This window comes from Glycine max, chromosome 6, assembly GCF_000004515.6.
Source record: "Glycine max cultivar Williams 82 chromosome 6, Glycine_max_v4.0, whole genome shotgun sequence".
In the NCBI taxonomy this organism is placed as follows: domain Eukaryota; kingdom Viridiplantae; phylum Streptophyta; class Magnoliopsida; order Fabales; family Fabaceae; genus Glycine; species Glycine max.
Window position 1 is genome coordinate 9701748 of NC_038242.2, and position 26460 is coordinate 9728207.

At 32.2% G+C, this 26460-nt stretch overlaps 2 protein-coding genes across 4 annotated transcripts; both read right to left on the reverse strand.

The window, feature by feature from the left end:
- Positions 1-5415: 5415 nt before the first annotated feature.
- LOC100795713 (TOM1-like protein 4) lies at positions 5416-12827 on the reverse strand. Of its 2 annotated transcripts, XM_003526613.5 has the most exons (10): positions 12522-12822; positions 11880-12034; positions 10578-10656; positions 10190-10288; positions 9965-10075; positions 8945-9090; positions 7656-7737; positions 6749-6834; positions 6478-6669; positions 5416-6225 (listed from the first exon to the last, which is right to left on the reverse strand). In XM_003526613.5, exons 2-10 carry the CDS (start codon positions 11987-11989, stop codon positions 5592-5594), a joined length of 1539 nt encoding a protein of 512 aa, XP_003526661.1. In that variant the 5' UTR covers positions 11990-12034; positions 12522-12822; the 3' UTR covers positions 5416-5591. The 2 variants fall into 2 exon arrangements, with proteins under 2 accessions (XP_003526661.1, XP_040872340.1); XM_041016406.1 differs by having other exon boundaries at positions 9965-10288; positions 12522-12827.
- A 6057-nt stretch (positions 12828-18884) lies between these two features.
- Positions 18885-21531, reverse strand: LOC100796235 (uncharacterized). Of its 2 annotated transcripts, none has more exons than XM_003526614.5 (2): positions 20493-21531; positions 18885-19444 (listed from the first exon to the last, which is right to left on the reverse strand). In XM_003526614.5, the coding sequence occupies exons 1-2, from the start codon at positions 21257-21259 to the stop codon at positions 19375-19377; spliced, it is 837 nt and encodes a 278-aa protein (XP_003526662.1). In that variant the 5' UTR covers positions 21260-21531; the 3' UTR covers positions 18885-19374. The 2 variants fall into 2 exon arrangements, with proteins under 2 accessions (XP_003526662.1, XP_040872341.1); XM_041016407.1 differs by having other exon boundaries at positions 18885-19447; positions 20505-21530.
- Between the last annotated feature and the right edge of the window lie 4929 nt (positions 21532-26460).

The following is a 26460-nucleotide window of genomic DNA, read 5'->3' on the forward strand; positions in this document are numbered from 1 at the left end:
CTTCTAATCTGCCAACTCTCTCTTGTTTGGTGTCCAATGTAACACCCAATCTTTCCTAAAATAAATTAAAAAAGATTTTTTAGTTAAAAAGAAAGAGTTTTAGAAAAAAATGGTAAGATTTTTATAATTAAATAAATAAGGAGAAATAACTTTATTAAAATAATGGTTTGAAGAAAAAAAAAGATATTTGATTTATTTATTTGATAGAAAATAAAATAGAGTATTTCTTTATAAAATAATAAATAAAGAAAAATAGAGTAAATAATAGGTCGAGAGTATCTAGCTATAAATAGAGGCATGTTATCAATCGCGATAGTCCATGCGATTCTTCCTCTCAATTTTGTTTTCCCTTCTTCTCCTTCCAAACTCATATCTTCTTCCCGCATACACTCAAACATGCCTCACTAAAACGACGATCTCAGACTCATTAATCGTTGGATCGTTGTGAAATTTGAGCGCCAAGTTCGAAATTCATTTCCAAACATTCTTCCGTTGGAATTTGTGAAACAATGTCGGAGGTGAGAGAAACTCCCTTTATATTGTAGTTTTTTCTTTTTCTGCAGAGACCCAAAACATGTCCCAGTAAAACTATAATCTTAGATTCGTTAGCCGTTGGATCATTGTGAAATTTTGACACCACCTTTGGAATCCCTTTTCACACATCTCCACTATTGGGATTTGTGAAATAATGTTCACAGAGAGAGAAACATCCCTCGCACGTTGACATTCGCACGTTGACAATAAAATGAAAGCTACAATCTCTTCTCCTTTTCTCTAACGCTAGGAAATCCTAACAGAGCAAATCGAGGGAAAACTTGAGAAATCTTAGGGAACTGCTAGAGACACAGCTATCATTGCAGGACTACACACGTGAGCCCGCTTAGAAATAAGGGATGAGTTTATCACAATTGGGGTTATAATGAACATGTGTAGGGATCCTTAGAGAATTAAATTGAATTTATTTTGAGATGTTTATTAAATTATAATTTTTCCTTTATGATTATAAATATGATATTGTTGTGTTTGACGAACCAATTGATGTCCTGATACGAATTGGTTGATAAATTGAGTGTTCTTGGTGTTTTCATATTTTTTTTACCTATGATTTTGATTTCTTAATTTTGATATGATTATGTGAAATTGTTTGAGGAATTTTACCCCCCATGTTGTCAGAAATTTTTTTGTATAAATTGTTTGTATTTTGGATAAGATTTACTAGGTGAGCATGATAAACTGTATTGAGATCATGAAATTGTGATTAAAATTGTGTGTAAATGATAAATTGAATATGTGATGAATTGTGGGATAACATGTTGTTTTGAGATTATAATATTGTTATTGAGATTGAGTATAAATGTAAAGTTGAACATGTGTTAATTTGTGAGATACACATAAACATATGATGGTGGATTGTGACATTAGAAGATGTTAAATTGTGGACATGAGACTTGATTATGAATAAGTGTTTGGTTAACACTATATGACAATTCTTTGTGTTATGAGTTGTGAATTATACAATAACCCGACTGGTGTTTATCTTGAGAAAAGTGTTTATGTGCAATGTTAAAGGAAAAGTATAGGTTTCCTAGTTAGGAACCAGTGTTAAATTGTAGCGCAATATGTTAAACGTGTTTGAAACACAAGTGTGAGGTCGTGGGTATTGTATAATTCACAAGTAGTGTATGCATGAAAAAAATTGTTTTAGGGATTGGACCTGAATCAAGAAGATGAGGCCCAAACGGATTCTTCGGAGTCTATACCTTGGGAGTAAAGACACTCAGTTTGATTGCTCCTTTAAGCCTATGTTGATCCCATATTGTTGGAGCATTCTCGTAAAATAGAGTGATCCTGACTAATCACCTTATGATTTTACTTAATGAGAGTGACTCGACATACCCATTGTGTGGTGTGTCTTGTTATGAACTCCTAAGCACCCCTGGGTGGTTTTTCACTGACATGGTATCACATTGCATATAGGCTTGAGTCTTAGTATAATTGTTGCATAATGTTTGCTAATTGTTTATTATGAAATTGATGAGTGTTATTACGTCTTGACCTGAGTGTGTGATTCATGTGTAATGTGATGAGCGGTTGAAAAATGAATTTTAAATGATAAAGTGGTGAAGTGATGTGGGTGTATTAAATTGAGCTATGTTATATATACTTCTATAATTTATTTGGATTTCGTCTTTGTTTATTTGTATTTTTTTTAGAAATGTGATAACTCACTCCCTGTGTGTTATTTGGATCCTGTGATGATCGCGAACCTTGTGTTCGTGAGAGCAGATGACTAGGTGGATAACTTTAAAGAACCTCGTGCTAGAGAATGCTGAGACACAATACTCTGATAGGATGTGACATTGGGAATGAGTTTTTATTTTAATCGCATGATGTTATTTTATTTTATTTTACCTTACTCATTTAACAAAACTCTTTTGTAAACTTTGACGTCTTGCTCTGAGTCGAATATTCATTTTTATAAGTTTTATTTGACAATATTAAAGCAAATGTGAGTCTTTTACACTTTTGAAATATTTTTATTTAAATATTTTTAAAAACTATTAATTAATTTCACATTTTTATTCCTTTTATTATTAGTACATATATGTGTGGGGTAGAGAGTGTCACACCCAACAGATTATCTCGATCATTAAATTTTAAAACTAAATAATGATATGTGCATAATTTTTCACATTAAATAATTTTCATTAAAATACAAGTAAATGGTATATTACTATAGTATTTTATACTCATCCAATCTCAAAGTGTATTGTAATTTTGGTGAATTTTACATTAATTATCTTAAAAAAAAGCATACCAACAATCATTTTTAATTGGTACATTGTAACACTAACACTAGAAATTAAATGTTAAGAATATTTTGCTGTAATAGAAAACAATATTTATCTGTTACTATGATTTGTGAATCTGACTACAAGGTAAACAAACTTAATTAATTTTCATTCTCTTTAATAATTTATCACATAAACTTATAATTCTATGGATAGAATCTTAAAAATATCTTTTTTTTTTACAGAAATCTTAAAAATATCTTAAGATATAACAAAAATTTGATCTTCAAAAGGAATCAAATTTTATCGATGTAACTTTAATAATTATTATACTATTTTTATAACTTGATATATATTGTGTTTTTTATTAATTCAACCGTTCAGTTATATTTATGTACTATCAAGATCATTTGTGTTAAAAAATTTATTAAAATTACACTAATATAATTTGATCTTTTTGAGGAATTGAATCTTAATATAAGAATGATAACCTATACATTACAATATTTTCATAAGTTTACCCTAAAAAAAATTATTTTAATTCCCCTAAAAGGTTTATTAAAAATAAGTTGAAAAGAGTTTATAAAAATAAATCATAGTTTATTTTCATAAATTTTTCAAATATGTCATAAGATAAATTCAAATAAACTGTAAATAAGTTTTTCCAAATTAATAGCATGTTAATTGGATCACAGATCTTATCCACTGAATGTACTTTTAAATACGGAGGTTGTCCCTCCCCCTCTATAGTGGTGGTGACCGTACACCACTTAAATTCACTCTAACTTTTTTGAAGTAGACAACGTAAACAATGCCCGAGAATCAAATGTGCGTTGCGCACTAGACTATACACATTTTGTGCTTGAATAAAATTAACCCTCACTGACAATAAATTAAGTTAGTACGAAAATAATTGTTCCTGCATGAACCTTGGTATTATCGGCAGTTTATAATCATTAACTAGCAAATTGTAACGAACCACGAAGGTTCCTATTCTAACTTTATAGTTTATACAGCACCTATTATATATATATATATATATATATATATATATATATATATATATATATATATATATATCACTTACTACCTCTCCTGCAAACCCACTATATCTCATCAGATATCTAGGTTATATATCTCATTCTCATGGAAAAGAAAGTGCACGTGGGAATGGGATCAGTTCATCGAACTAGGCCAGCATGCAAAAGAAAAAACTCATTCCCTCCTAGTAGAGGAAGCATCAAGAGGAAAATATTCATCTTCATATGTGGAAAGATAAGGCAACGCATCCTTGCTTATATGGTCAGCTCAACTTAGCAAGCCATTAATCTCTTTGTTTAAAACCAAAGAATGCTATACGTATCTGCTTCATATATATTCCAGTTGCCATGTTGTATCTACATACGTGACAGTACATATTTAACTAACTACCTCTTGTGTGTGTCTGATCGTAAGAGTTTCTCATGGAACATGTAATATTTCTTTACTAAATAAATGAAGCTATTTCTTATTTTCATGCATTTCGAATTAGAGTAGACGTATTCAATACTCTTATTGTATATTATTTCTAATTTTTTTAGCTGGAAATATAGTGTTACCGAAATAAAGTAAATATATGAGCTTTATCACCACTCATGCATGCATCATATATCATCGTAAAGCCTGTAACGAAAGTATATAGATTTTCATTTAAATAAATTTACTTTATACCGATTGAAGTATTAAACGGGGATCTTTTTCCATCTATCATAAACTAGCATTTATTTGGTAAATTGATGAAAAAGGAATGGAAATAGGACCATTAGCTTTAACGTATATGCACTAAAACGGACAAATTAGTTGCACTACATCGTTTGTGCATGAGAATGCATGCGGTTCGAAGGTTCCTCCAGTCCCAACGGCAATATAGTATTATGTTGAAAAATAATTGTTATAAAATTGACGATGGGTCATGGAAATGTATAATACACGAATGTTTAACTCTATTTAGTGTCCTGGTGGGTGTTTGAGTATACCTTTAGCTGATCCATGTTTAAAGCAGAAGCAACTATTTGTAACTTTTTTTTTTCATGTTAATAATTACATACATAAGGTGCTGCTCAATGCTAAGCCAAACACGCAATTACACAAACAAAATATTTTAGCAAAAAATGTTTTTCCATCAATAACTTTTTTTAAAATGTTGGCCTCCTCAATAATGGATTAAGTTCATGCATGAAGCAGATTAATGTTAATATGTTATCTAGTCCAGAGGTTTCACCCTAGGTCCAACTCCTTATCAAAAGGATTGCAGGATAACTCTAATTTCCATGCAACTTCTCCCTAGACTCTGGGTGAGGGCTGAGGTGGCAGACACTGATAAAAACATCATCCTTGTTTAACAGTCACGGGTTACAACCGTTTACTTTATAATTTCCATGTTGTATCTATCTTTTGGGCTTGAACATTTTTTTCTCTAATTTCTCGATCATAAACTAGGGTCAGAGCAGTTGGAGCTCGGAGCTATGCAAGAGCTTAAAATTGCCCGTGCTATAACTACTCATTCCCTTTTTGCGACCAGCGAATTTGAAGAGACTCTGATCCTTAAAAGAATCTGATATTATTGAAAACATAAGGCAACAAATTCAATATGAACAATATACATGAATAAACGCAATATATGTAAGTACACGCATGGTCAATTCATATCCGAAGGGTCCTAAACAACCATAAAACGGTCGTCTCAGTGATCTGAAGCAAAATGTGATAAACAACATTCATAAACTGTACCAGCAAAAGCCATAAAACAAACACAACATATCAATATGACCTATTGGGTTTGGAAGATGATGAGGTTTTGGATTTTGCAAAATCAACAAGATCCTTGAAAAGGGCATCTTCTGGCTTCTGTTGTTTGGTTGGGGAGGATGAATTCAGGGAGAGATTTTGAGTTTGTCCCACCAAGCTGTCAGACGAGGAATTGGATCCACTACTTGAATGAGATGCACCTTGTTGTTCAAAAAACTGTTGTCTCTGATTATACTTTGAAGGTGGGGGCGGAATGATGCCAGGAGATTGAGCGTCCCAGGGAGCTGCAGGCAGACCCTCTGAAGATTTGTCCACAGAAGATGGTTGTTCATCATACACAGGCTGGCTGCTCAAAATTGGAGATGAGGTACTCATGGCATGAGGACGAGAGGAAGACAGAGATGGAATAGTTGATGAGGTTGGATTAGGGCTAGAATGAAGGGGAGCTGCAATTGAAGTGGGTTCTGAGTTTTCAGGAGATCCTTCTGTCTTGTATGTATCACCACTGAGATAGTCAACCATGCCAGTGCCAGAGTAGACTGGCTTCTTTGATGCTGGTGGTGGGGGAATGAGTGGGTTTATCCTCCCAGGTTCTGCCTTGTCATAGGCTGGTTTCCGATTCGGCGCCTGAGTATCACGTGATGACCTGAAATCATGGTATTTAAATGTTTATGAAACTGAAAATAAAGAGAAAAGGACAACGGTATTAGAGGATCTCTTTTCACAGTTACTGGGAATAATGGATATATATCAACTATATAGGGTATCATATCAATTATCAAATGAAAATATGTCAAGCCTTTGACTCCCGCCCTCCCTCCCCTACCCCATTGCCCACTAAAAAAGATGAAGCAACTATAACCAGGATTTAATGTTCGCCAGAACTTTCGGGGTTCACCTATGGGCTAGTTGAGCAAAATCGTCCTCTGATTCATCATCTTCATGGTTTACATTTACAAGTGGCAGAACTGAAGTTTCTGCTTCTCTAGCACCAGAATCAGCAGTTCCTTTCACAATGTCATCATGTCGACTGAGTACTCGCTGAAGGCTGTCATTCAGTGCCAATCCCTGACCCAAAAGCTGCTCATCCCTGAAAGTGAACCATTACAGTCACTCTTTGTAATTGCACAAAGAGACTTGGTAACTAAAGGAGAGAAAAAGAAACTTACGTAGTATTGTTCACAAGAAGCATGACACGCTTTTGGTACGAACGGCATTGGTCAACAAGATCAACAATCACTTCCTCCTTCACACCCTGACATATTTTGTCCAGAATATTAAGAAACAAATGAATAATGACAACTTGTCATGACATTTTTGCACTGAGCTAAAAAGTTAATATCAAGACAAGCAAAAGCATCAAGTTTGAATTATATCTTTGTTCTGCACTTGCAAGGAATGTTTTCATGGACCCAATCATGTTCTGAACTCTAATGCCCCAAAAAATTTCATGGTTAGCTACTCTTGAACCTCAGCTAAATACAATGTGTATTCAGAACATCAAGGTAAGCAAGAGTTAACAAATTATGACTTAAATTTAGAAAAGGAGAAGGGTTTAACAATCACTGATCCATTCAAAGTTATGAATGTACCCTGACTGATTTTTCATTCTTCTAGATGATAAATTATGCTTGATTTTTGTACAATGACTAGATAATAAGTAACTTGATCTTGGGCCCACTAAGTTTTGTAAATCATGAATGATCTTGATATTGGAACTGGAAATTTGATATCTTGTGACCAAAGATTATAGCATGAAGGAAAAATAACTAGAAAACCTTGGAGTCACACAAAAACATATAGGAGTCTCACCCAAAGATGACACATTTCAGCAGTGCCAGGGTTGGGGCATACTTCTTAAAGTAATCAGAATATTACTAATTCTCACAACCTGCTTACTTCAATTTGCTATATGGGATGAATTCCATAGTACCACACAACAACTAGCAGAATATGAAAAGATGGATGTGGAAATACAGCAATTTCAAAGCTCAAACTAATACTTCATAAACAAGAATAAACAGAGGTTCCAGAATGAAGCCAGCAGAAAAAGAATGAGAAATAGTAATAATATACCTCACGGTCTTTAGGATTCAAGGCGCTAAGCATTTCCATCAATACATCAGCTAGTCCTTGAGCATTTTGAATCTCTAGCAAACTGCTTATAAGCAAATCAAGTTAGAGAAAGATAAAACAAACACCAACATTTTTTTTCCCATGAAAAATGACTTATTAAGATAAAGAAGAGGAGGGGAGGGGGGGCTCCTAGAACAACCAAAAATAGAACAAAGAGAGCAATAGTTCAGAAGAGCTTCAAAATTCTCCTAGTAAATATGTAAGAAAGGGTTTGCTAAAAAATAACACCACCAGCATATGCCAGAGAGGAACATATATACCATTATAGTTCAACCCATGAACCAAAAAAAATCACATGCCTTAAGAATTAGGATGGTAAACCTTTTTGTGGTTAGATCCTATTTTGCATTGATTGTATAAAGCTTTGTTCCAAAATATCATGTTACGAATATACATAAGTGTTCAAAGGGAGAATCTCATAACTATGGAGGAAATGACACATTGACACCATAATTAATCAAATATAAGACAAAAGTATGCTTGTAAAAAAATATGAGAAATTCCATTTTTTCATATTTTAAACCACAAGTATGCTCCATATTTAAATGGGTAGGAAAACTTAAAATTAGAAATAAGAAATTCAAGAATTGGCATATAATTGTAAACAGTGTTTGATAAAATCAAATAGACATGATTAACTTCTTTGTATTTACAGCAGACAATTTACAATAAACAACACATCATAATCATTAAAATAAAATTATACGCGGAAAAATTACAAGCAAATGTATAAGAGGCAGAGATGGTCCAATGTTGAGATGGAACAATTTCCGAAACGGATAACAAGCTAAATAAAATTTATAAATTTCACCATGGTATAGCAGTCATTGACAGCATAACTGCTGGCCACACAGCATCATTATTAACAGTGTGAGTGTGTGGGATAGGGTAGCTATGAACAAATTTTCAAATACCCTGTCAACTTGTTATTTTTTATCATTTTTTCCAAGCATGAATGAAGTTCATTGCAATTGGAATTGAGCAGATTTCTACCAATGGTGAACTACCTTAAAATATACATCCAAGTTATATAAAGCAGGGAACTTGTGCAAAAATGCATAAATTCAAAATTAAGAAACCAACAATTTACATTATTCCTTATTATGATAAATAAACTGTTAATTTCCTTACACAATTTAAAATATATAATAACACCATTTACTAACCCCACCCCACACAACAAAAATAAGGATCAGAATATTAAGAATGTGATAAAGTTCAAAGAGCACCTAAGGTCAGATGCATCTGACTGAAGAGAAGCCTGAATAGTAGCATCATCATATTCTGCAGCAGAATGAATAATTGGCTGAGTTTGAGCGGGAGTGAAGAATGGTACACTATTCTCATCCCGTGGTGGAAATTCAACTCCAGCAGACTGTTAATTATCAAAAACATTACATTAGCTCTAAGTCAAAAAGCATCAACTTAATGATATATTAGTTTAGAACAATGAGTTTGATATGCTATTGGTGTGCATAATGATATACTAGATTTGAACATTAATTTTTTATATACTACTAATTAGGCTTAATTGCACTTTTTGTCAACCATCTTTCACATTATCATGAATTTTGCCACCCAACTTTTGAAATGTCGCGCGTTTTGCCACTTAACTCTTTTTTTGCACATTTTGCCACCCAAGACAACTTTCAAATCCGCACATTTTGTCCCCTATGTTATAATTAGGCTTTTTTTTTTTGAAATTGGGTGGCAAAATGCACGGAATTTTGAAAGTCCGGTGGCAAAATGTGCAAAAAAAAGTTAGGTGACAAAATGTGTGGAATTTTAAAAGTTGGGTGGCTAAATGTGTGAAATCTTAAAAGTTGGTGGCAAAATTTGCAAAAACATGAAAGATGAGTGGAAAAAAGTGCAAATCAGCCAATTAATTATCAGTGTACAAGTGTTTGAGAGAGTGGGATTTCCAAGATTGGATACTGAAGAGTCAACAATGCAAGCACTGTTGGATGCAGCTCATGTAACAATATAGCACATTAACCCAGTTAATAAAAATACCACAAAAAACAATGATGACCTCAAGCTAATTTGACCCTGAAATAAAACAACTATAATAATCTGTTGCAGACAGGCAGGAAAAATTAGCATGACTCTAGTAGGAAAAGCATTTCACATTTGTCACAGTACAAATGTACAGAAACAGAACTGTTCACGCATAACGTTTAACAGACAATTATTGCTTGCAAAGCATAAATTAATCTCAGAAAGTAATATCTAGATGCACATGAGCTCACCTTCAATTCATTATATGCTGCATAGTATTGAGGATAAACTCCATAGCCCCCAAAAGCTTCTTGCCATGTATCAATTAAAATCAGTATTTTTTCCCTCACATTTAAATCCGGCTGTACAATCAGATCAAAAGAAGGCAGCAATGGATAAGAAAGTCTTCCACTTCCAAATACAGTTACAGAAGGAAGATTAAAAATGAAATATAAAGTGGCAAAACCAATAAATACCTTCTTCTTTACTATCTTAACCATTTCATGTAAGATATCTCGCTCAACGATCTGCTGAAATACACTTTCACCACAATTTTTACTAAGGGTCTCCAGTACCTAGATCAAATACAAAGCACCCATGTCAGGTAATCATTGCTTTTTGTAACCATCTGTACAAATATATGGATAAGATTTTTTTTTAAAAGTATTCTGCACCTAATCTCTTTTTATCATGGCAAAATAAAAACTTATAAGGTACGACCATGAGGATTTTTGCATAACATACCTTTAAAAATGTAATGATTTGTAATAAGTAATAACTGATAACACATATTTAATACATTATATCCAAGTACATGAAATATTCAACAATTATTGAAAATTAAAAGAAAAAAAAAATACTGACAAAAAGAGCCAGAAGCTGTATTTTTGGATTTTTACTGCCCAAACGCTTCTTGAGTATCTTCAAAGCATCCTTGGCTTGCCTGAAAATTTAATTAGTTATAACAGAAGATCAGGAACAACTTAATTAAGGAATATCCATGAGAAATCAACATAAGGATCAATTGAATCAATAACATACTTGAGATCCAAAACTAAAATGCAAGATCAAATTCAAAAGCAGCTTAATTTCACATCTGGTGCTCCTGTTTTCATCAAATTTTGGTTTTAGTTCCCCCTAGTTTTGAATGAAACAACATAATGTCCACAATTTCAAATTGATACAATTGAATTTATCGTCTATTGTTGACATGGATTTATCCATATTCAAGTGCACTTTTTTGCTGTGGCATATGACAGCAAAAGAGTGTCACATCAATAGCAAAATGATATAAGGTAACTAAATTGCATCAATTTGAAAACTAGGGGGGCAATATTATTCCAATGTAAAATAAACAGGCCAAAATCAACACTGGTGAAATTAAAGTTAGGTAGGTGTAATTAAGCCATCAAAATACAACTAAATTAACTGATTCTCAGAATTAAGACAGCCTACCGTTGTCTTCTATGTGATAAGAACTTAAAGTTTCCAACTTAACAATCCTTCAAAAATTAAAACCTACATTTTTATTGGTTCAGTTATATTTGTGATACACTAATAGTGGTCCCGCTGATCCCCTTTTCAAGAATTTCAATGAAACCGAACAATTGGCAGTCGCTTTATGAGAAAGAAAAGGGCTAGCAGCAGTTAAGATAGCCATTTTATTCAAAAATAGTTCAGTCCATAACATAAACACACGGCAAGTCAAAACTTGAGAAAACAATAAATGATGTAGTGATGTCCAGATGCACAATAAATGTTGACTCTGTCAAATACAATAGGCCAGGCAGTTTTCTTGTTCACACTATCTAGACAGCACAGAACACTGAAAGAGTGCAAGATAAAACTTACCCTCCCACCTTTTACCAACATATAAGAGGGTAAAAGAAGTACCAAAGACGTCTTTATTTTCTAAAACAAAAACAGGAAATTAACATCTTTGGGATGCAAGATCACCGATGAACATACTGAACTACAGTAGAAGCAGTTTTGGTATAAAACCAACCAAATAAGAATCCAGTTTAGTTCAGTTTGATTTGAAAAATAAATTTCCTATCATGTATGATTGTATTCATACAGCAGACCACTGACTCTCCAAGCAAAGCGCTAGAGATTTCCGCAGCGATTAGTGATTAAGAGAAACAAAGCGAGAGACGAGAACAATACCCAGGGTCCATATTAATGATATCACACAAGTCTATGTTGATTGCCCAGTCTGGACCAATGAGCATATCACTAGTTGCTCTCTCAGCACAAGCAGCTGCGTTGTTAGCCATCTTTCTCCACCTCCAGTGAATCAAGTCCCACTATTTTCAACCTTTCTGCAAACCCAATGTAACAATATCAATAAAGCCCTTTCGAAATCGTAGAGTGCATCGTACCAAATATCATTAACACTAATCTGATCAGTGATCTAGAATTCAAAAAGCCCAGTTCATTCCGTCAATTCAATAGGTGGTTAATAAAAACAAAAAAACAGACTCAAGAAAGAAAGAATGCAACATAATCAGCATCAAAATTGAGCAATTGACAGCAGAGAAACTCAATCTACAAGTTGATCGAAATCCAGAAGTGTCAAATAAACCCTATGGGGAAGTAAAAGGCTGAATCGTGCAGAAGGAGGGAAAAGGCAAAATCATAATCACGCCAAATCAAAGAACTAAGTTGGAAACATGACGCAAGAGAAGAGAAATCGAAAGAAATAGATTAAGGATTGTATTGCAGAGATCGAAGGAACCAAGTGAAGTGTTGACAAAGACAACAAAACCCAGTCATAGATTAAGTATAGAGAGGTTAGAGAAACGTTACCTGCGTGTGTGGCAAATCAGAATGAGAATAGAAGAAGAATTGAGAATGAGAAACAGAAATGAATTTGGGATTCCAACACAACGCAAGACCCACTCCACGCTTTTGCTTTGTCACTGCCCGCTACTCTTTTCGTCTATCAATTTATATTATTTGTTATTTTCAATGTCGACAGGTTATAGACGTCCTAACTATGAGCAAGACAATTTCTTTTTTTTTTTTTAATTTCAGATAGGAATATTCTAGACGATAAAAGTCTTATTAGCTACATATTTTCAAATGTGAAGTGTTGGCAACATATTTTCATACAACCATTTAAACAAGGGTAGGCAAAATAAAATTGTTTCTGCTTTATCCTTATTCATTAAAATATGAAGTGAAGCTAATTGTTTAATAGTATTTGGTGAGGTTTCCTAGTTTGACTTTGGTGGAGAATGAAAGAAACGCATCTAACCAAGTCATAAGCGCGTTTTTCTTTCGTTTATTTGTCTCTGTTCGTCGTGTTCGATTGGATTGGCTTGGAATCACGGGGTGGCATTTGAATTTGGAAGGGTCAATGAGAATTGTACTTGTTGGCTCGGAATTTTATCATGCAAGAAAAAACTCTGCTGTCAACGGTGGAGATTGACTAATCAACCTTGTAGTCAAATCTTTCTTTTAAAGGCACGTAAGAACATTCACATCGACATGGAAAAAAAAGAAGAAGAAGAAGAAGAAGCAAATATTAATGAATACTTCATATTATTGGATTAAAACATATAGTTATTTTTTTAATATACTTGTTATCATGTGTTTATTCAATATTCTTTTGCTGATAAAAAATCAATATTCTTTTATTTTTTAATTTTGTAACAATTTTTTATAATATACTGTACTTTTTTTTTGCCGACAATATACTGCACATTGAATCATTGATGAAGCTTGCACGCGCGGTTACTAATATAGTTAATATAAATTATATCAAATAATTATTCAATAAAATAGTAGATTATTCTTCACGAATGTTATTCCACGAATCCATTCACACTGGTCAAATCGAATGCACTGTTTTTTCTTTTTGTTTTTTTTTTTTTTAAGAAACAAGATATGCTTTGTTTAAGAAAAAGTAGAAACTAAGGTAATTTTGTAGGTTGTTTAGTAGTTAAATATTTAGAGTACACCTTAATTAGTTTCCATGCATTGAGAAATAGATCAGTACACAATAATATTAAATATTATATTTATTGAATCTAATATATAACTAATTTTATACTCACAAACATATGTATTTAATATATTAAATAATATTAATATATGTATTTAATTAATATTTAATGTTGGATTTATTTCCAGCCAAGAATTTCTTTCTATAAACAATAATTGACATCCAATAAATTGTAGAATTTCTTTATCTTTGAATAAAATAAAATAAAATCAGTGACGGGAACGTTTATTACATTTCTTTATTTTTATCGTTTGAAATAAAAATAACAATTTTAATGTAAAATCAATAAATATTTTTTTAGAAGTTCCTATTAGTTAAATAATTATTTATTAAAATTTAATTATTTAAATGCATTCTTTAACAGATTTTTCTATCCATCCCTAAGTCAAATGTATCTCTTACCTTTTGTTTTTATATGTAGGAATAAAAGAAAAATATTAAAAAATTAATAATATTTGTATATTTGATTCAACCACCTGAATTAGAGTATTAGTTCCATCTCTTACCTAATCCTCATAGCATGTAGGTTGATTTATTTATTTATTTCCACAGAAGAACGCTCATTATGTTCTTCAGGATGATTTTACGTCTACCACCCTCAAGCTAGCTAATAGGGAAGAAGAATACCACCCAATACAACGTCTCAACATGAACTGTTGGACAGTCCATAAGATTGACATAACAGCCACGTGCGTATGCTCATATTTAGATTTGTTATCAATTATAGTCACGTATGCGCCTGAATAATGTAAGAGATATATGAGGACATATTTCTCATTTTCTCACTCTAGCTAATTCATTTCTCTTTGAATATGAGTTTGAAATTTTATCCTCAAAAAATAATAAAATAAACAAAACAGTTTGTTTGGTCTACCTATACGTACTAGATATTACATGAATGAAGAAAAGTGGGACACGTGCATACCGTTCTAGAAAAACCATTTTAGCAAAATAGAATTCCTGATGGACAAATAACTACGTTTTATTTATGAGATGATGCATAAGTAAAACCACTTTGAAATTTTTATAGGTTGGTGATAGTGATTCAGGTTTTGTTGCAGGAACCAACCTCAATTTAGGGTGATAATACTAATGGAGCGGAATCAACATCAAAGGCCAACAATTACTTATGGACATTTGGGGATCATCTCCAACAAACACATGAAAATGAGAGCAAAAGAAGTAAGCGGATTTGGCAGACAAGGACATTTAAAGGCCGAAGGTGGCTAATATGTTGTTTGCACTATGAACATTTTACATGGACAGATTTAGATAGCCCAGGTCAATGTCATTTCATAATGGTAATTGCTATATCCACTTCCCCTATATTCTAATACACTCCCCTTTCTCAATTTTTTCCCCAACTACCCTTCCAAAATATTTACACCCCCTCCCCCTCCCGTGAAACTCATTCACCCCCTATTTGCAGCAAACAACAATGGGATTCTTGCTTCCTTCTATGATTGGTTAGTCTCTGACTTCTCATTAGCTTCCTAGCGAGAGGTTCACTTGTGACGATGTAAACGACGATGTACTAGTTTGTTGGAGACTCACTTGGGCGAGTTTAGGAAACATTTCCAATAGTTTTGTCTTTCTGGCGACTAGTGGTAGTGCCATGTGTGTTTTCAGCATTTTCGACGAGTTAAAATGTTGGGGCGACCTGTGTTCGTTTTTGAATCCTCCACTAGATTATGTTCAATTGGGGATAATCATTTATGTTGTGTGAAGATGGATGTTGGGGTGATTTGAATTCCTTAGTGATCCCAGAAAGGTAATGGCTTTATGGCTATTGCTTCTTCAAATTTCACCGCATGCGGGATTAGGGAAGATGATCTTCTTCTAGATTGTTTGGTTGGTCAATGCTTCTAAACCTGATTTTGATCCTCCTTTGCCTCGACTCTACAAAGCTAGTTTGTGTGCGGTTGATGAGTTTGCTTTCAATGTGAATGTGCTTAATAAGCTAGTTTTGACAAGCTTGTGTGTTAGAGAGGATTTGAGGATTTGTTTGCCTTATGGATCAAATGGTTCCAAAGGGTTCTTCTTGTCTAGTGAATGTACTAGGAATGCTGATGGAGTTTGCATTGCTTGTTCTTTTTATCATAACAGTTCTTGTTTTGGTGTTTGTGTACTTTTTTCACTACAAAAGGATTTATATTAATATTAAGTGAGGTGATAACTGCTAAATATGAGTTATTTTTTATAATAAAAATATAATGAAAATAATCTTAAAAATATTTATTTAGCAATTGTTTATGCTTAATTGTTAAGAAATGATGTTTTTCTCATTCATGGTTTGCAAATATGAAAATGAGGGATTAAAAACCAAAAAGATGTAGAAAATAACAAAAATATGAAAAAGGTCATGCCTAAGACGCGTTCAGCGCGTAGCACACGCCCAACACGAATACAGGCATTGGCGCTGAGCGAGAAGAGACGCGCTAAGCACGAAAACACGCACTGGCTCTAAGCGAGAAGAGTCGCGCTAAGCGTGAAAATAGGCACACGCAATAAGCGAGCATCATAGGCTTAGCGCGAGTACGCAGATCCATGTTCACTCCAGCAACTATAAAAAGGGAGTCAAGCTAAGGAAAGGGGACACACCAAGTCTCAGAACACTCTAATACACACCTAAAGCCTAAAAACTCTCCCTTAGAAAATTCTTTCTTCTCTTCCATTATTTTATATTTCCTTTTTCCATCCCTTCTCCTCCATCAGTTTCTATACCCCTTTTCAAGTGTAAGACCCCTTATGGTTATGAGAGGTTAAACCATTAGTTAGGGCTTGACATGCCTAAAAAACCAAAAAATGTATTGTATGCTTCATATCTATCAATGCAAACAGGTGTTTTCTTTCCTATTGTCCTTTCTTACTTTAATTTCATATATCATTTATCCTTGCATCATCTTTAGGGGTTAGGTGTTCGATAGAGGATAATCCTTAATAGAAATACAAGGAAGGTCTTATATGCATCAATCTTGGGGATTAGTCGCTCAAAAGAGGATAATTTCTAATAGAACTAAAAGGAAGATGTATCTTAATAAAATCATTGTTAGACATAGAGTGATTGTAGTATGCCCATGCATCAAAGCAAACATCTAGAATTAGAACTTCATGTATTTTATCTATTGAGTCTTTGCAAAGACATTTGGGAGATGAATATGTAAAATAGGATTGTCATTGTGAGATATCAGTGACAAGTATTCTAATAAATGTGGGTAGGAAAAATTCACCTAATTGGTAGAGAAAAATATAAAATAATACATCTTAGGCATATAACGTATGCTAGGTCCTAACATTCCCATTTCATTAAATTTCCTATTATTTCCTTTGTCTTCTATTAATAACTATTATTCTCTTGTTCTCACCTTTTATACCTCATCTCATCTTCCATTTTTTTATAAATTGGAGATTATTCAACACAAGTACAAAACAAAATTCATGAGAAAATCGACACTTAAACTTCCGAGTTTTTACTACTTGAATATTTTGATACACTTGTTAAACGGTCAACACGAGGATTGTGCTTGTTACAAGAAGTGCCAAAGCCAACCATGTAACTACTTCATGGAGTTGGTACCAAAATACTAGTACTCCTTTACATTTGTATTGATTCTACAACATTATAAGGAACAATGGTATCAACAATATTCCATAGTACTCGAGCATGCTTCCAAGTGTCCTTGTGGTCCTTATTTCTCACCTCTTTCCTAGTTGTAAACCCGATAGGGCTACCTAAATTGGACCAAACAATCAATTTTGCGGGTCAATACACCATACGTAAAGTGAGCAATCAAACCCTTTTATATTTCCACAACACCAGCACCATGACCTAAATATGAGTTCATCCATAACCATTCTTGAACTACAACTAGCACCATTGAATTTATGTCATTTTGGTGCTTCCAAATCGTCCAAATTTGATGTTGTTCTGGTGTTTGTGGACTTCATTCATCAACAGAGTTGCATTTGCATTGACATTGACATCATTTGCATAAATGAGCAGTGCTTGAGTGTGATTGCTTAAGAGGGGGGTGTACATTTTTTAATTATATCGGAGAAGAAAGAGGGGTGGTCATATAGTGGGAGTGAATGAATATAGCAACTGCCTTCATAATTTAGGCAATAGTAAAGGCAATTAGATGGCCCAAAATGATTCATACACTTAATAGTTGATTTTTTTTATTAGACATGATGATATATTTATAAACATTTTAAAAAAGTATCGTTTGAAAATAAGAATTATCTTAAGGCTTATTTAGTTTTAAATTATTCTTATTTTTATTTAACTAATAATTATATAATTATAATTTTTTATTTTATTTCTTTTAAATATTTTTACAGTGAATGGTGACATAACATGTAAGCTTTTTCTTATCTATTTAATGCGTTTTTTTCTTTTTTACATTTTGCTAATATAGTGCAAATTTTACAAAATTTCTAAATAGCGTAGGTGGTAATATGAAAATGCGTTTCATCAAATTGGGTTCCTACTAGTGAAATATAACCATTTTTTAGTAGTATTTAGATAAATCTTATACAATGAATACCATTTATTTTTCTTATGTTTATTTTACATAATAAGATCTACTTGGTTTATTTTACATAATAAGATCCACTTGATTCTTGACTTGTACATTTGTTTCCTGCAAAATTATGGAGCATAGAAGCCTATGTTACTAAAATCTAGAAGAGTCCCCTTCCAGCATCAATACATCATTCTGTGAATTATGTGAAATCGGCGTTAGTTGATCATAAATATTCCGCAGTCGTCATACGTGTTTTTTTTATTAATAAAGAAAGCTAGTCATGAATAATATTTTTGAAAAGTTATTTTTGGTCGAATTCAATCACATTATTCACATTAAAATAAAATTATTGCTGTCATTCTAACTATTTTCATTCAATAAAATAATTTGAGTGGATGGCTATACTTTTTTCTCGTTCATAAGTAATTTTATATATTCAACTAGTAAGTTTTCTTACACTATACGAGTATTTCTAAATTTAAATAAAATTTTATAAATAAAAATAAATTGAAGAGATAATATTTATAAAAAAAATTACATTTTTTTATTAAAATAAGACACATAATATTTATTGAAATAATATGTCAATTTAAAATTTAAAAATAAAAGATAAATTGAGATTGATTAAGATTACAATAATTTTAAAAATCTTTATTTTGTCCAAATACCATCACATAACATGTTAAATTCATGCTCTCCTAGATCACTCAGAAATCTATAACTTAAGGTAACAACTATTTCAACTGTGGGATCCTTCATCCAAGCCATCATAAAAAGTTTCCAAATGCAGGTTCATATTCATCTGAGGGTATAGATACAAAATCGAAACTTGGTACACCTTCTATTGGCATGCTTGTATTTGCCTTATCATGTCTGAAAATCAGAAAAACTTAATTACATGAAGCACTGTGACATTTATACAGATTTCATCATCCTCACAATACATGTTTTTCGAGATTCCTAGTTGAATGTGCATTCATCATTCATAAAAAGTTACATGGTACTAGGTTGTTATCAAATGACTCGCGGTAAAACTTGTGAGGAGTTTATGAAGATCATAAAGCTTCTAAGGATCATGAACATGTGTAGTTCTCAGAGCACTGTGTTGTTTCATCAGAAGCATCTCTTACTTTTTTTGTGTTCGACTTTTGGGTCTGCGGATGAAAGGCCAGCAACGCTTACCACTGTTCTCACGCCTGCATCACATCCAAAAATTAATTAGTATTTGGTAGGTACTTGGTAGGTCAAGTTTTACTATCTATGTTATTGTTTACAAACAATGTAGTCACTAGTATTACTCAATTTTCTACGCAATTTCCCTTATTCAAAGTATACACATAATTCCTTGCTTAATCAGATTAGTATTGGAGGAAAATAATCGCAACTAGTAGCTTAGAAACAAGGCCTAGTTGTTGCCCCCTTTACTTTCTTTGCCCAACAACCTGAACACTGAACAGTACAGCATCACCTCTTTTAACCGTGACACAGTCACAGATTGCCAGTTGCACAACGAGGATACGATGTTAAAGCAAGTTCAAATGACTCAACCTGACAACCAACCTGTGCTCGTTGCCACTTTTCTTTGAGCGTTGAACTTTTTTCCTTTTTTGACTTTTTAAGTTATCAACATATTGGACATAATGCAACAAATATCGAGACAGCATGATATTTTTTCAAGGTTCAAGCACATAAATTTCCTAAGAAATAGGTAAATTTGAAAGGATAAATCACTGAATGTTCTGGTCTGAGTTGTTACAAGAACCAAACAACCAGGGGGAAAATCTACATACAATGTTCAATTTGCAGCAAGAAACTATAGCTATGAATAGCTTTTATTTTATTCAATCAGCCACAAACTAAAATTTTCAATCTCCAGGAACATTTCTGTTTAGTTTTTGGACAAAAAGACACAATTTCTTAAATACTTTTAGTCTTGTTCTACAATTTGCATTACAGGTCAACATAGATTATGTTAAAATGGAATTTTGATTAGAGAATCACATCAAAAGCACCTCTATAAAGAACTCGGTTTAAATTTTGTCCTTAGATTTTTTAGTTCATGTACTTTGCAATTAATAGCTATCTGATCATAACTCAAACCAAAGTTCCCCCAAATAAATTCTCCATTTAGGAAGAGCACACCATTAATTACTTGATTTCTCTCCACCATTTCATTTCAACACATATAAAGAAAAGAAAATTGCATTTTTAATTTCAACTGGTTGGAATGAAGTTGGAACATACCTGCTGTTACTCCTGCTACTGCTGCTATTGCTACTACTGCTACCGGAGCTCTTCCCACTCTCACTATTGATACTTGATTCACCACTATCACTCTCTTTACACGCCAAAGGACTCTTCTTCCACCACTCCTTATCAACAACACCACCACCCTTTGCTGATCCATCAGAAGGTTTAGGGGTAACTCTCGAACTACTACTATTCCCCAAGGACTCATTTTTCTTTTTCATCTTCTTCTTCTTGTCCTTTGATCCAAAAGGAAAAGGAAGACCCATTTTGAGGTAGAACCCTCCACGATCAATGTTCCCGTTCCTCTTCACCTGTGCCATCTTATTATTATTATCAACCTTTCTACTTTTTTCTCTCTTCATGTACACGCTGCTCAAGTTTTTTCTCTCTTCCACCACATTTTTCTCTTGTCTAGTAGCATCAACAACCCTGTGGTGCTCCACGAGGTCCTTCAAAGAGAGCTCGTAGTTGGACTCTGGCATGTTCTTCACCATCTCCATGAGCTCCCTCTGCCCACTCACTATGGCTTGCGTCCTCGACGTCGGCGAGAGGCTACGGAGGTTGTTCTTGCGGCGTGCGGGGCTCGTTGTCCACATGGGAGGTGAACATATTCCGGAATCATCAACCTCTACCTCCTCGAAAGCTGGTTTCGAAGGCCACAAACCGGAACTGTTCGTAGCTTCCCATGTGTGAGGTTTGTGTGGTGCTGCGTCGTACAATTCAAAAGAATTGGTGGGGTGGTGTGTTCTTGGATCAAGCATGGCGATGGTTCTTTGTTCACTCTGTTTCTTGTTCTGTTTCAAAACAGAGGAGGGTGCTATGTTCTCTGTTTCTTGTTCTGTTTTTTATTTTTAGGAAAAGATGTATATATGTGTTTGAAAACAGAGGAGGGTGCAGAGTTATGTAATGTGTTGAAGGACGTCAGAGTTTGGCTCAAACGGTGGGGTGATGCTATTAATTTCTTGGTGACAAAGATTTTAAATGAGAGGCAGAGAGAGAAAGAAAGAATTAAGAGCGTTCCAAAAGTCAAGGGATTCTAGATGGGGAAGATATATGGTAGATTTGTAGGCAGTTCCTTTCACATTTCTCTGTTTTTTATTTTATTAAATCAAAATATTCTAATAACAAAGTTATGAGACTAATCTTTTAATCATAAAGATCGAAATTTTTTTATATGTACCATTAAAAGATTAAACTCTTATCAGCATACTTAAAAATTCGAATCATTTATTTATCAATTATATTAAACATAATTGGTTTTATGCTTTTTTTTTATTGTGCTTTGCATTGCCTCCTGTTTTTTTCTCTTTACTTTCGTGGAACCAAAAGTCTGTCATATCTCCATCCTAATCCTTTTCATTTCAACTCCCGGAATTGCTAACAACTTTCTATTTTAAATTTCATGTGCACCCTCTCATAATTTTAGGAAATTATTCTCATATCATGTTTTTAGGGTGTGATTATTTAAACTTTGAACAATGATTTTTAGGTGATAAGAAAAACTGATTTTCTTTTAAAGATTTTACGGTACGAAGAAGCTGTTGAACTCATTTGTTTCTCATAAAAAAAAAAATTTGAAATTTTTTGAATATGTTGTTTAAATTTATTTTTAAAAATGAAAGTTTAAAAAATTCTATAATATTAAAAAAACTATTTTGAATAACTTTCATTAAAGACTAAAATTATAACATACTTTAAAAAAAATATTTTAACCAAACAAAAATCAACTTTTAATATATTTCTACTCCTATTATAAATCTGAATCCACTCATTGAATAAGATGGTTTTTATGAGTCATTCCTCAACAAAAAGTATTTTTAGGATTTTTTTTTTTACCTTTTCATGTAAAAAAAATACCTTTTCAAAAATCTTAAATAAACGTCTCCCTAATAAATCTAAAGTTGTTCCATCGGGTGAGCTTACCTAACTTCATACCAGAATTCTACAATAAGATTCACCATTTAGCAAGTGGAAGTAGCAGATATTCCACAACACATCCCTATTTTGAAATGAACCTGACAATTGTCCCACCACATATGACTTAGTTATCATCACGTCCTCTATAAACCACATATAACTACTAGATTGGAAATATATACATTTATCAGTGGTAGTAACTTACAAGAAGACAGATTTCACTAATATTTCTATTTTCTAGATAGAGTACACCCAATGAAGTTCATTTTTTTTTACCTAGGAGAGGTCTAAGAGTATTAGAGTCAACCATCTAAGAATTTCCCAACTTAAAGTCTTAAACCATTGACAATGAAAGATATATAACACATAAATTGAATCAAACCAATCATTTAAAAAAGAAAGATTGAAAAGCCTATTAGATTTAAAGGCACTGCCCTCATTATGTAGGGACTTCATTTCAATACATTCGGCTCCTATGGGTGTGAGTGTGACCTTTTCATGTCTGCCCTCTTTTTTTTTCTTTTTTTTTATCACAAGCTTATGCCGATGCAATTATAGGAAAGGCCACTCATACTTAATGTTCGTTTTGTTTTATATAAGAACCGGGAACTTGGAATTATTTATTTCTTCATTACAAGTATTAAATGCCACGGCATATCTAAAACAGCTTCATAGACCCACATAGGAGCAGCACTAAAATGTGGAGTGAATTAATTAGCTATCATGAATCATCATAGTCATCTTAATTTATCTTTCTTTCCAATGCATCAACAGATAATCATAGCTACCTTCCCCATTACGAATTTCTGTTCAAGGATCATTATCTGCTTATCATTTTGATTGTTAACAAATTAATATTGAATGTTTCCCAAGCAACGTGGTAGTAGCTCATACAATCATGGATGTGTAGCTGCAGAGAGATGGGTAGTTGGTATATGTAAAAATCAGTTCTTATAGAGTGAGTGTTAATCAAACTCCCCAACACATATATCATTGCTTTGACAAAGGAAATATATATCCACAATTTAAGGTTCTTATAGCTTTTAAAACACCATTGGTTGGTTGGTTGGGTGAGGCTTATTTGATCCTTAGTCAAGTTTTAGATTTTAATTAAGACTTCCAATTTTTATTCGAATAATGGTCCTTAAAATGTCACCCACTAAGCCACTAACCCTACGAATAGATAATTGGATAAAATTTGTCAATGAATATTAAATAATAAAAATAGGAAAAAAAGATAAGCAATATTTTATTTGAAACTAAAACCACAAATAAACATAATATTAAAATATTAAATAATTTAAGAGTAAAAAAAAAAAGAGGGGGAAGCCACTGTGTAAGTCCGTCCTTAAAAACATGTCACATTAAATGGACTGTACCATACAACAAACATTACGTACTTCTATATACTACTGGAAACTGATTATATGTAGAAGCACATGCTGCTGTGTCAAAAATAGAGAAGCTTGAAGTAGCTACAAGGTCATCTCATTCGTCAATTATTGGAGTTTTTTGTCTTCGTTGTGTAGCGCTGCTTTTAACGTTGCTAAAATATTGTGGCCAGTAGCCGTTGTCTGTTTCTGCGTATCAGTGGCTCTACCTGAAAGCGAAAGATATGATATTTAACTCCTTTTGTTTAATGGCGTTGAGAGATTTTGTTGAAAACAAACATTGACAAATACATCATAATTATTAATATATGTTTCCTCTCTCTTTTTCATTAATTACATTATGTCATCTAACTCTCATTGCTCCAACGAGCAAATCCTATATATTGATCCTATGATCATTTTCGCCAAATCTTTGGACCCTACAGTACAGCTCCATTACAGATTATTGAACAATTAAGTCCTCCATCATCACTTAAACTTTACTTTCTTTCTCTTCTTCTTCTTCTTTCTCATTATTTTAATAAAAAGCAAACCTTGAATAACTGCTTAAATATTTTTTTTTTAAAAAAAACAGGTACTTACTAGAAACGTTTTGATAAAAACAAACGTTGTCAATGTAGAACGCCGTACGTTGGATATCTTCTAAAAAATAATAATAGAAAATAAAATAAATTATATTATTTTCATGAATCAAAATCAAGTTATGCACAGAAAAACTAAATGAGAGATTTAAAAAAATAGAAGCATATAAGTTATAATAAAAAAATATATTTCATTTTATTTTATTTCTTTATCAATACTTGTTGAGCATTTATTCAAACAGACACGGTCCCAGGTACTATTTATAACAAGTACTTGAGAAAATGAGTACTTATAATTATTACTATTAGCAGCAGCAGCAGCATTTGGCCCTCCCTTGCAATTTGCAATCACCATGCTGCTAGGGTTTACAAGCAACACTCATTTTATTTGAAAAGAGGTTAGAGAACCACCATGCACCAACTCCAAGCCGTAGTTGTGAACTTTTGTGATGATGGTTGCTGCGAGTACCTATTGGTTTCTGCTCATTAACGTGAACTCATATTTGTGCGACTTCAACCACAAGCCCAATTCACCAAATGCATTTTTTATTTATATTTCGAGTTTCTTTCGACAATTATAAACATTTTTTAAAAAACAATTATAAACATTTATTTGGCATCCTTTTGGTGCAAAAATTTAGTTTCTATGATGAGATCAAGGATGAGTTTTTTTTGTTCTAATTCTTTCTTTTTACTAAGAGTAATTTTTTTCGTTAACTTGTTTTGGGGGAAAAAGAGGAGAAAATCAAATCGATATTGTCTTGGATGTGAAAATATACTAAAAATCTTAATCAAATCAAAATAAACTAATTAAATAAAGAAAAAACATGTTAGCTTTAATATGAAATGATGATATTTTGATAATAATTGACGATAATGACGGAGTTCGAACATTTTTTTTTTGAAGAGATCAAATATAAAAGTTAAATTAAATTATATTTTGATTAATATATTAAATTTAACCAACAAAAAATTATAATAATTTATCACATATCATAAAACTAAAGTTATATAAATCAAACAGAGAAAAAGAAATAAGATTATAAAGTTGTAACTGAAGAAAAGATATTTACTTTTAAAATTTATGATAGCAAACCCATTAGGTTGATTAGTGGTGGGGTTGAAGAAGATGCATGAGAACTTAAGTTTGGTCTTAATTGTTATCATTATACACAACAAAATATTTATTGTAACAATTTTAATTATATAAAATATTTATTATATTTAGATATCATATTTAAAGTTTTAAAAGCAAAATTGACCCTTAACTTTTTAACAATGAAATAATATTATTTTAAATTTTTATTAAATGTTTAAGAAAAATAGAGACCTTAAAAATTATTGGAAATTATGATTGCATACATTTTTAGAATTCTATTTATATAGAGAGAAAGTAAGATGTAAGATGTAATAAAAAGGAAAGAGAAAAGAAAATAGATTAAAAAAATAAAAGAACTATAAGAAATAAAATTGTATAAAATCATTATAGAATTGTATATATATATTTTTTATAGAGGTGAATTTATATATATATATATATATATATATATATATATATTTGTGTGTATTTCTTTTAGAGATATACAAATTGAATAATAGACTATAGCATAAAAATAAATTGGATAAAAACATGATATATATTTTCAAAAAAATTTAAAATTATATTACTTATATAATACAGTATAGTAAAATATATCATTTTTAATTAATTACATATTTATTTTTTATGTAGTGTATATTTATATTTTTGAATATTTAGTTATAAAGGACTTTATTTACAGTTTCATCTTGACCCATAAAATCTAACGACTGGCCAATTTATATTACGTCAAATCAATTAGAAGAGTTTAGAATATATATATATATATATATATATATACAGAGACCCAAACAGCCATTTTTTATGAGCACCAGCAGCCCCCGCCTCCCCCCGCAGCCAAGAATTTATCAATGCTTTGCAAAGCTGCCGGCTAATAATATTTGACTTTGCTGATATTCTTTCCTTCTTTTTTTCTTGTTATTTTTCAATGATATTTTTAATTAGTATCAGCACTGACGACATTCTTTTTCTTG

What these genes read in the sequence shown, in the direction of transcription:
- LOC100795713 (XM_041016406.1), bottom strand. Translation starts at nt 11,989, where the DNA reads ATGGCTAACAACGCAGCTGCTTGTGCTGAGAGAGCAACTAGTGATATG. An exon ending in ATCATTAATATGGACCCTGG is followed by an intron (nt 10,657 to 11,879) that starts GTATTGTTCTCG and finishes TTAAATTTTCAG; the next exon opens with GCAAGCCAAGGATGCTTTGA. An exon ending in CTTCTTGTGAACAATACTAC is followed by an intron (nt 6,670 to 6,748) that starts GTAAGTTTCTTT and finishes GTTCACTTTCAG; the next exon opens with GGATGAGCAGCTTTTGGGTC.
- LOC100796235 (XM_003526614.5), bottom strand. Translation starts at nt 21,259, where the DNA reads ATGCTTGATCCAAGAACACACCACCCCACCAATTCTTTTGAATTGTAC. An exon ending in AGTAGCAGGAGTAACAGCAG is followed by an intron (nt 19,445 to 20,492) that starts GTATGTTCCAAC and finishes GATGTGATGCAG; the next exon opens with GCGTGAGAACAGTGGTAAGC.